The sequence below is a fragment of the Trachymyrmex cornetzi genome, unplaced genomic scaffold, assembly GCF_001594075.2.
Source record: "Trachymyrmex cornetzi isolate Tcor2-1 unplaced genomic scaffold, Tcor1.1 scaffold16, whole genome shotgun sequence".
In the NCBI taxonomy this organism is placed as follows: domain Eukaryota; kingdom Metazoa; phylum Arthropoda; class Insecta; order Hymenoptera; family Formicidae; genus Trachymyrmex; species Trachymyrmex cornetzi.
The window spans coordinates 6,241,737-6,253,056 of NW_017296201.1; the positions used below are offsets into that span (position 1 = coordinate 6,241,737).

General features: G+C 34.8%; 1 protein-coding gene across 2 annotated transcripts in view; it reads right to left on the bottom strand.

Annotated features, from left to right (window-relative positions):
* The window catches only part of LOC108758912 (kin of IRRE-like protein 3), a 71,956-nt gene that overhangs the window by 17,580 nt on the left and 43,056 nt on the right, over positions 1-11,320 (bottom strand). For both annotated transcript variants that reach the window (XM_018504139.1, XM_018504140.1), the window contains one exon: positions 7,520-7,730. In XM_018504139.1, the coding sequence (XP_018359641.1) occupies positions 7,520-7,730 (211 nt within the window). The remainder of the gene's footprint in view (positions 1-7,519; positions 7,731-11,320) is intronic.

Below are 11,320 nucleotides of genomic sequence, written 5' to 3' on the forward strand. Positions count from 1 at the left end.
GCCTTTGAAGTTCTCATGTCGCCAGAGGATTAATAAAGATGTACATTTAATTGGTACCATTAATGTTCTTTAATGGCTGGTACATTAACTGAAAAAAAAAAAATTGTTCATTTTTATGAAAGTTTTAAGCAATTGAATTGGGTTGGTATGTCATTACTCAAGTGTGCTGTTTCCATAGTGTGGCATTCAAGAGTTAACAAACGACAACCGATTTGGAATTCAACAAGAAGTACTGTATCATCGTATTGCACTAGCCGCACTAGCGTCTCTGCATTACTCAATGTTATCTATTAAATTTTGGAAACGTCTCTAGTCCGGAATTTCAAGAGAGAGGTATCTATGTCTCCGAAAACAGGCAGTTCCCCGATACACTTGCGATCGCCATCCGTTTTCTCTGTGCATTTACTGTTCGAGTACAGATCTCCGTAGGATTATCTTGATCCAGTTTTCTCTAGGAACCATCCACTCGTGTATTTCACTTCCTAATCCTGTCGTATGATTTGCACAAGGTTCCACCCTGTGCCTGTGTGCACGAAGGATTTCTAACAGTAGTTTGACCCACGGACGGTTACGCGAACGTCGGAACATCCCAAAACTCTGACAAATTGAATACACTACGTCACAAGCAAGCTACTGGCCATATTTGCATTGCCGACCGGCGTGGACGGCATTAATTCGCTGGGTAGCGGAACAAAGTTTCTGAGACGCACATAAACTGAAGCGAGTACTCGCTTATCAAATTGAATACTTGACAAGACCTTCGTACAAGCGCTCGTTTAAGCCAGATAAATTACGCGCGTTTATTACTACACGTAATTCCAATTAATGGATCTTACACAGCTTCCCAACGCGGTGGTCGTTTGATCATCTTTTTCGTTAACGAATTTTCTTCATCCGCGCGTACCACTCGCCAAAAATGCAAACCTGCTGCTGCACGACACGAGGATAACTGCGTTTACTTCTGTAACGAGTTTCACACGGCAGCACTTCACGATGATCTTGGTAATCGCGTTTCTTAATGGACGTGGCGGATAAATTTACGTTTAATGGATTCGTGGGTGCCTCTTTAATTTTCAAAGAACCTACGCGTCGCAATTTCTAGCACTTACCTCGTAATAAATGCACGAACGCACGACAACAGGTTTCTCACCGTCCGAGAACCTAATGGTTGACGACGGAAATTTAATAGTAAAGAAATATACCCGATTATTACTGCGCGTTAAAGTTATTAATATTACTTCCTGGAATTTTATCACGATAATGAGTTTAATATGCTTAATTTTTTACCGCGCCAACGTAGCGAGCGTACTCGACGAATGTTCCAAATTCTGCGTAAGAAATATAGCTACCCTTGATTAATTTACACTGTACATTTATTATTTTTAATACATTCAATATTTTTTATGATTTAATTTATAATGCTATAGATATTATATTATACTTTTATCAATTGGAGCTTATATTATATTGAACTTATATCACACAAAAATGTGCTTGCAAATAATGATAATATCGTTCCCTTAGTTAAATGTAATACAATTCACAAAATGTGATTTTCGAGTTATTACCATGAATGAGTTAGTTGAAGATTACCTTATTAATTATCAAAAGTAAACAAACTTAATTTCACAATCCATGCAAATAGCAATAATGTCGTTCTTAAAGTTTTCAAGAAGATACTTCCTTCTACATATAATACCTTCTATAAGAATGATACATTTTGAGTTGTATCATTTTTATAAATAAAACAGTTTTCTGCAGATAACATTTAAAGTTAAGATAGTTTTAGTGATTGAAGTTTGAAGAAGCAATTGTTTTATTTTGAATTCAGTCATTTTAGCTGTTAAAGATAAACATGAATGTTGGTGATATTTCAAATTATGTAACTTTTGATGAATTATTCCGAACTTGTTATAATTTTATAGCATATCAAAATCGTCACAATTCAAAAAGAATGATTTTTTTAAGAATTGTGAAACACAAATGACAAAAATGATTTGGTTGTCTTTCTAAAGGTGAAAGACGTCGTTCTCCAAACAATTTGGCCAACATAAGCCAACTTTGCACACATTCACTAAATTGGTCTACATTCATGGATAATTATGCATGTCATGTGTTTGTATGGGTGTAATATTTGACAATCTGGTGTTCATTGGCTATATCGTTTTGAGGCTCCTTAAGAGCATATTCTTTGCCATTATTAATTAGTCAATAATTTTCAGTTAAAAAGTAGTTTTTTCCTTTTATTGAAAAACTTAAATTTTTGAGCGTTTATGTTTTCAATTTGCAGTATTAAACAAGCTAAATTTCTTGAGGTACATCATTAGGAACATATGTTTTAGTGCGTGGCTCTTCAGATATAGCTAACACGACATTCAGATGTATAGACATATATAAAGAGTAAAGTGTTTGAAAGCTTTTATTTTTTCTTATTTTTTAATTAAAAGCGATTTTATAGCAATATATTACTTTGATTAAAATGAGAGTAAACGAAATATACAAAATTTAAATAATTTCCACAATTTTTAAAACATTTTAAAAACATTTTTACTTCGCGCCTCACTCGCTTTTTTTATTTATTTCTAAATTTTTTCGCTTCTTATTATCTTCTCTACAATTTCCAATTTAGCACACTTGAAGACCCTTTGCACTAGTACGCTGCGACACACCGGTTGAAAAATATGTAATAATATTATAATCTGTTCTTTTCATTTTTGTGCGATATCATGTCGTGTACTTATTAAGTGCGCGGCTTCGGCCAATGAAACATTAATTTAGGCATCCGTGCGAAAACTAATTAGTGAACGCTAATTAGCTGCTTAATGCCCCGGCTAGTCGGGTTATTCGGTAATGGTTAAGAACTTCTGTACGCTAGAGGTAACGTAAATTCGTTATGCTGCATGTGCATAGTTTAACTTTCCACGCACGTTTGCGACAAACGAAAACTACGAACTGCCCACCCGTTTCGCGATGCTCCTTTTCCTTCGCTTCCTTTCGAGAAATTTCTTTTTCTTTTACTAGCGCTAACGTCAATGAGAAACGACTTGACCGAGTACGTGACGGCTGCGAAATTGATTCACGAGTGAAAAGGCTATATTGCTACCGGTGCCGAGGGAGGAAGGACACAACTTCGAAACTTTGATAACATTCGAAATTGGGGACAATGCCCGATATATCGTTTGTTTTGTGAAATTTTCGAAATTTCGCTTTTGAAATTGTGAGAATTTTAAGGAGTATCTCTCAACGTTATTTCGTTTCCGAACTAACCGCAATTGATTTTGTCTCACATTTCTTCTCACGTATTCTTTGTCTATTCATTTGAGTTATTTTTATTTCTAGAGCAAACGGGAATTAAAAATTGCACGGCAGTTAAACTCTTTCATTGCAAAAAATAGTATCTTTAATTAAATTCAGACTCCACTATGGGAGAAAATTAAACGCAAGATTTTACAATACAATGAGTGACTTTTGTAAAAATGCTGTGGCTAGAAAAAAATATATGTAGAATAAATTTAATTATAAAAGCTCACACACACACACACACACACACACACACACACACACACACACACATACACACACGGAACTTTACATCAATATTTCATTTTAAAAGTAATAGATCATAAGACGCAAATGATGATTCGCTTGTTGTTCAGTTAACTCAAATCGTACGATACGAATTTCCCAATCGATTACGAACGATTGAGAACACCAATGCGAAAGAGGATGGAAACAATCGCGTTACTGGCCCAAATGTGTCGACCATAGACAAACGTCGCGGTGGTTTTCGATGCAAATGATTTATCGGTCTGTCGGTGGCACTCGCAGTAAGTTGACGACCATTCAATCGAGGTAACGAGAACAAATTGTGAACAGAGCGATACTCATTTTTCCTCTTTGGCTCTTTCGTGAAATGAACAACGCCATTCATTTGATCCAATACTTGACAACGACTTAATGAGAACCAGACGGATCCGGATGTAAACTCATTTATCGATCTGACGAATTATTTAAGCTATTTTAATGAGAGAGCAGCTTCTAGTTAGTGGTACTTCGTTTTGGGGTGTCTGCAGTGTTTGGTTATCAAACGTCGGCAGATCTGGAAGAAAAAAGGGAGAGAAAAAGAAAGGCAAAGAAGCAAATGAAAAGATAAAACTTCCACGTCCTTTATTGCCTTCCTAGATGAAATAAAGTGGAAGATAGAGAAGAATAAAGAGGACCAACGCGAACGAACTCGAGATAAAAGAAATATTACCACGAAAAAAGGTAGCCACGACAACTTTTTGCTCATAACGTCAGCAAATGGTATAATGCTCACATTCGTAATGAATCATTTTCTATTTCTATATAAGCAGATGACGAAGATTCTCCAGCGTACCAATCGTCACGTGAGCGATAACAGAAATGATGGCGATAGTTAAAGAGATCATCAAAGTAAGTGTCGCATTACTCCTCGTATGATTAAAGCGATTTCAGTTGAAAACTGGAATCTAAAAATGACTATGATAAAGTATTGTATCAATAAAAAAGCAGTATCGTTTTAATTTTTAAATATCGATTTTCAATACATCTTTAAAAACAATTTTAAAGGAAATAATACTTTTTAAACAGAATAACAAACATTGAAAAAAACTGGTGTTTCCAATCGAGAAAGCAGTATCGTTTAAATTTTAAACATCGATTTTCAATAGGTTTTTAAAAACAATTTTAAAGGAAATAATGTTTTAAACAGAATGACAAAATATTCTCTTTTATTTTTTTTTTTATAGTAAAGTGAAGAACAATTTGTGTAATAATAACAGAATAAATCTCTGTAAATTAATTAAATAAATTCGCGGGACTACAATTCTTGTTTTATGAGAAATAACACGATTTCGATCGTATAGTATTAGGTGTAAGTATTGCTTTGAAATTTCCTAGAATTTTCCGCTTCACGTTCGCAGATCTCAACGATCTTTACACATCACTTCTTACGCCAAATATCGAACCATTTAAAAATCGAATCTTCGAGTCAAACGATGTAAGTCCTCGGCGGCATGAATCGCAGTAGCGGGAAGCAATGACGCGGCGGTCCGGAAACGGAGAGGGAAAGACGAAGAAGTGTTTAAAAGAAGTTTCGTGAAAATGGAGGGCGAGATCGGTCTCTTTTCAGGCAATCGATGTGGATCGCGGTAGAAAGCGAAACGATGAAAGGGCGCAATACTGAAGAAGAATCTTTCGCTCCTGAGAAGGCTCAATTTGTCGCCACAATTTTACGGGCATCGCGTGCCAAGAATGCCGCTGAAAGGTCGACTATTGTTTTTCAATCTGCTTCGCGTTACCTTCGGCGTCTTTATTAAATGGACGAAGATGGAGAGGGAGCTTTACCGTCACGTCGATCAATTGCTCGGACGTAATTTATAGGGTTGCTTCAGATTATCCTGTCGCTATTATATATTACCTATTCTGCGCACCCAACACCTATGCATTTACGCAGTGAGAACAAGTGTGGGTAATTGGGCAATCATTCACCTCTGACTATTCTGAAATTATCTTTAATCATCTTTCTTTCAAAACTAATGGAAACGACGATGAAAATTGCAAAATTCATATCCTTTCAAAGAGGAAGTTCGGAAAATTTTCCTTTTACTGTAGGCAAAAATAAGCGATTTCACAAAATGATTTCAGTTTATCCGGGAATCATTTAAATCAATGTTATTATTAAAATAGAAGTAAAAATATTATATGTTTTTGTAGTTTTAATTTCGATATTCTGATTGTGAGTGAAGCCAGCATTATCATTACATTAAATAATGAAATACCGAAGAAAGATTGGAAAAAATTAGAAACATTTTCTCTCAGAGAGAGATTGAGAGACGTATGGAATTTAATGAAAAAAAAAAAAGACAGATCTGAACTGGTAGAGAAAGAGAGAAGAAACTAGAAGACGAAGAGAATAGGACAGTGTGATGGATGGTACAAAAACAAGAAAAAGCAAGCTTAGTAAAGTAGATGTCGATTTTTCTTTCTTAGGCCTCTCTCTACTTCAGGAAAAGGCTTCATTAGCTTCGCGATAATTGGCCACGTTCGTAATTCGTGTTCGCGGAGTGCCTATTCGTCTCTAACAATATTAACCCTCAAAGACCAATTGCGATAAACTTTCTCTAACTCAGGATTTGATGAATCGAAGAATGGATACTCTGTTGACCGAAAATTTCGGAAGATTTGTCGCTACCTATCGAGAAGATATAGATGTCACAGAGGAAACATTCGTTGTTTGATTTGTTCGTATGAGAAGCGAATCTTGATTTCGTTTCTTCGTTGGTTCGGATCAATAGTGGTACTTTGTGCTGGTACTTCTTTACTAACGTATACATTTTAAGTAAAGGATATAAAATAAAGCTGTTGTTAAATTGTTTAAAAGATATAAATTTTAGTATTTTTAAGTTTTCCAAAGATTTTATTCAAGAAATTAATTTGTATAATTACGTTTCTTTTGCATATTTTAATCAAGAAATATTTTATGTATGTCTTTGAACTTACATTAATTTTTTTGCAAATTGTAAAAATTTTTTATGTCACGCATGTGTAATTTCTCGATTTTATAAACTTGAAGACAATGTTCGTCTGCTACACGCGTCGCTAATAATATTTTCTCAAAGTAACTTCCTCGCATTGATTTATGATTCTTTCGATCGTCTGGCGATTCCCACGAGGCCCACTAGCTTGTAACTTTTGCAAAGGGTTTCTTACCTCTACTCAATACTTAAAATGACCAGCGAAGTTTTAAGGGAAAAGTTATGAAAATGTTCCACGTTTTTTTCCTTGAATTTTTCCCAACTTACACGTACCTTAAATTATTCAAACGTAGTTGAGTCTCGCAAACTCGTGGTGATCGTCATGATGTATTCGATGAATCGTGGTAAATCATAAGATTTTTACGTAGAACTGAACATGACTTTTCGAAAGAATTGTGACATTTGGATGACTATTCGCGGTTAAATCGTTATCAATAATATAAGCATTTATTAAGTAATTTAATTTCTAGATCAATTTCAATCTTCTTCTCTCTCTAAATGTTACAATCTATATAAAGACATTTCTAATCGTATAATTGTGCCAAATCATTTTAAAGATATTTTAGTCGTTTGACGAGAACAAGAATATCGATTGTGTAAATCATTTAAAGTAAATTAAAGCGAATTTTCTTCGCAAGTGAAGGAGAAAAATCCTAGATAATTTAATATATAACGTCTTCCTTTTTTACTCTTGGAATTTTTTTACTATTCAATTTTATTGTCTGATGATATAGTCAATATTTAGTTAATATTCATTATGAAAAAATGATTAAAAGAATATTTAATACGACTGGCAACTTTATGTAAACGAAACATAATTCAAAATGTACTGTAGCAATGAATGAATCGCTGTATTTACCAGGATAGAACGGGTAGCGGCTAAATTACGATGCAAATTCTCATGCATCTCTATTAAAGCTAGAATTATCGCTCGTTATGACTATACAGCAATTACGACTCACCAACTATAGTCAGACGAACAGGATGACCGATGGGTGGAGTCGTGGATATTTGGCACTCGTAGATACCAGAATCCTTTCGCTGCGGATATCGTATTCTGAGAATCCATTCTTCTGTATGGAGTTTGTGCATCGCCTCGAAACGTTGATCACTCGTGTAAGTGTAAGTGCCAACTGTCAGCAAATGAATGTCACGATGTCTCACCCATGAAACCTAAGGCAAACAATCAAACATTGATTTATATTGTATGTATAATTAATATTTAAGGAAACTATTTTAAAATCAAGGGATAAATGTAAAGGGTAAATAGGACTTAAGCGCAGTTATAGGGAGCAAAATTGAGTCAATTTTTATTTTAAAATATTGTATAAGAAATATACGTAAATTGTCTATATGAATCTCCACGGTTATTAGTACTTTAACAATATATTTATAAGGCAATAAAATATAATTCGCAAACAATTAGAACGTATAAGTTTGTACTTAACTTCTGCATTGAAGAGTATTCTAGACTCCAAAGTCAAAACGTTTGCAGTTAACTTTGTTGATAAGTACGTTCTAATTGTTTGTGAAATAAAACTTATCTCCCCGTATAAACATATTATTTTCACATTAATAACCGCGGAAGTTCCATAGTTAAATTTACTTATTTGCTTTATTTTTGGAGCTGCAAAATTATTATTTTAATCAAACAATAAAAAGGTAATCTTAACAAATGTTTAAAGTTATTTAAGCTTCCTCGAAAATGTCAAAAAATGTTTTATTATTTTAATTATATATATAATAATTTAGATGTTTCCTCTTCGTTTAGATTTTTAGCTTCTCTTCAAGCCACTTTCAATGAAAATACGATATAGATAATATCTATTTTTACATATTTCTAGTTTTTCGATTTCCAAATATAAGTAAAAACAACTTATTAATCAAATATATTTTATATTCATTTATAACATCAAGTAAAAAGAGATTGGATTGTAGTAATTGTAAGTGTTTTCGTCATAAATCAGTAGTTAAGAAAAGATATGACAAAAATATGTCGGTTTCTGCAATCTAAATGCAGAAATCTTGAGTTACCGAGCGTTGCGCGTATTGCTAACTATCACCGCTCCTCACGCCCTGTTGCTCGTAAGATTGGACGATAAAACTTTATACTCTCCCTTTTCTTGGCCCCGAGAAATTTACGAGTGCAGTAGATTCGCCGCAGCTGGAATACTTCATGTCTTTGTTTAATGCTATATAACCCCGTGATGTATGACTACAATCTCGGGGCAACGACGATTCTCGTACTCTGCAATTATTTATATGCGAATAGGCACAGCAAATTTGTTCACTTAACTTCTATTAGAAATTATGGAACAGAAACGAAAACGAATAGGCCCGCATGATATACATGTATAATTTTAACATAATATATCGTTAAACTTTTTTTTAAGCTACGTTATTAAAATTGTGTTAAAATAAAATATCTGACAGTGTCGTGAATATAAAGTATTGATTGCTAGAATTACGTCGTTATATCAATATAATAGTGGTAACATAATCGAATATTATAGACAGGATGTAAAATGACAATCAAGTTCGAATAGTGCTGGGAAATTCTTCAAGCCGTTGATTACAGCAGAATCCAACCGATGATTCGGAGCCGTAATAATATTCATACATAACTTATGTAATTTCCTCACGTGTTGGAAATTACATCGTACTGACGAATTTGGCGCTTTAATAATTTCAATGGTTTTTGCTACTTTAAGAGATTACATTAGTCTACACACTGTATGAAAAGCTATGAGCGTCTATGATTTATACGCGATTTTGCAAAAATCGTTAAACTATATCTGTGTGCTATAATACTTTATTTATCAGTGGTTAAACTGGAAACAATATCGTTAACTGATTCTCGTTTTAGCCAAGCGTTTATTTATGCAAAAATAACAATGGAGAACGATAATTTTAATTAATTAACCTTATGTCTGTGAACTCAGATATTGTATATACCAATTCATTCAATGATTCATTTAATACTCGGTAATCTGTCTACCTTTGTTTTAATGCCTGCATTCAAAACAAAATCTTGTGTTTCATAGCATTGTTCTCATAAAGGTTAATTAATGTAAGCTGTAGTGCAAGCAAATCCCTTTCTAAACATAGAACAGAAACAAGAAATCAATGGAAGCTTTGTTATTTTATGAAAATGATGCACAATATGATATTCTATATTGCGCTATAATATGTTGCTTTGTGCATAATATATTATAAATCATTGTTGAACAACAAACATTGTTGATCGACTACAGGGCAAAACTCATGACGTGCATTTGCGCTTGAGTATTATCAGAAATATAAACTGCGAGAGCTTCCTATTGTCGATCTAATGCGATTGCCGCTCGAGTATGCCGGCGTTGTTAATATACTTTCCGCAAAAAGAAGATATCGTCTATCCAGTATACTCGTGGGAAACTTTTTCTGCATAATAAAATTCACGATACGCGCGCGAGAGAGAAAAAAAACACGGTTGTGCATAGCTTCGGCAGAAATATGCGAGTGGATAAAACTCAAGAACGCACTGTGACTGCCATATAACGGCGATTGCTGCTCTTCCTTTTTCAAATCTTTTTGCATACGCGAGACCGACTTTCAGAGTTAATATCACCTCGAGAAAGAGTGGCGCTTATTCTTACCCAGCCAGAGGCGCAACTTTTTCACGTAACTTCATCGTTTTCGGCTTCTTCATATTCCTGCACTTCCACTAAAAGTCAGAGACTGTGCGTAATTTTGTCCGAGCAATTCCATTGACGTTCTCTCGCAACATTAATACATATACGAACACATATGTCCACATATATATTCAGATAGCGAGATATTAATATGCAATAATGTAGCATTATCATTATCACCATAATGGAGTGTTAATTACCATGATTGAAGCTTTCATTATACTTCGCTATCGCATGCACCTCTACAGATAAATGGATAATGTCAACGAAATGTATTAGACGGTACATACGTAGCCGCGGCTGACATAAACGCGAAGACCGACCTTTGCATAGAAATGAGACTCTGGGATTAAAACTGTGACCTCCCGACCGAATCTGCATGAAGACATAGTCTGACAAAGATCGTCCTTTTCTACTTAACCGCTACGCTAATCCCCGAGTAGTGCCGTGAACCGTTAATGCTAGAAATCGAGGACGCCCGGAGGTCCCAGAGTGGAAGATAAATTCCCCAAGGGCCGTGTCCGCCTTCGAGTTAATTTACCGACCTACTCGAAACACTGATTTAACCGTCGAGGTGAAAAAAATTGTCTTACGGTCCGGTACGAGCGGAACCGATTTAACTTAATCAACAATGGAAGTCCGAGTTAAGCTGAAATTGAAATCTCGATGATATCGCGATACCGCGATAGTGGCGATAATTACATAACTAGAATAATAGACGTGGAATTTTTGTTCCTGGTTAATTTATGAGAGATCTCGCTATTCTCTCTTCTCCCCCGCTTTTTGACGTATACATCGTTATTTGCGTCTCTAAATTCTTTGAGATGGAATCTCATTTTAAAGAGTGAAAATTGAGCCAGTCCTCAATTTTCAATCTTTAAGAGTAAAATTTCACACTTCAGAGTGAGATTCATTTCAAAAGTTTTAGAGAGTACATTTTCATTATGCGGGATTACTCATTGAGTAATCCCGCAACAAGAGATGTAGTTTCGCGCGACATTTCGAAAATGTCGACGCCGCTTGTCTTGGTTCGTCGCTCCCGAGTTTCGTGCATTATTCGGGCAAGCCTATCTCGCGTGTTTGTGGCTT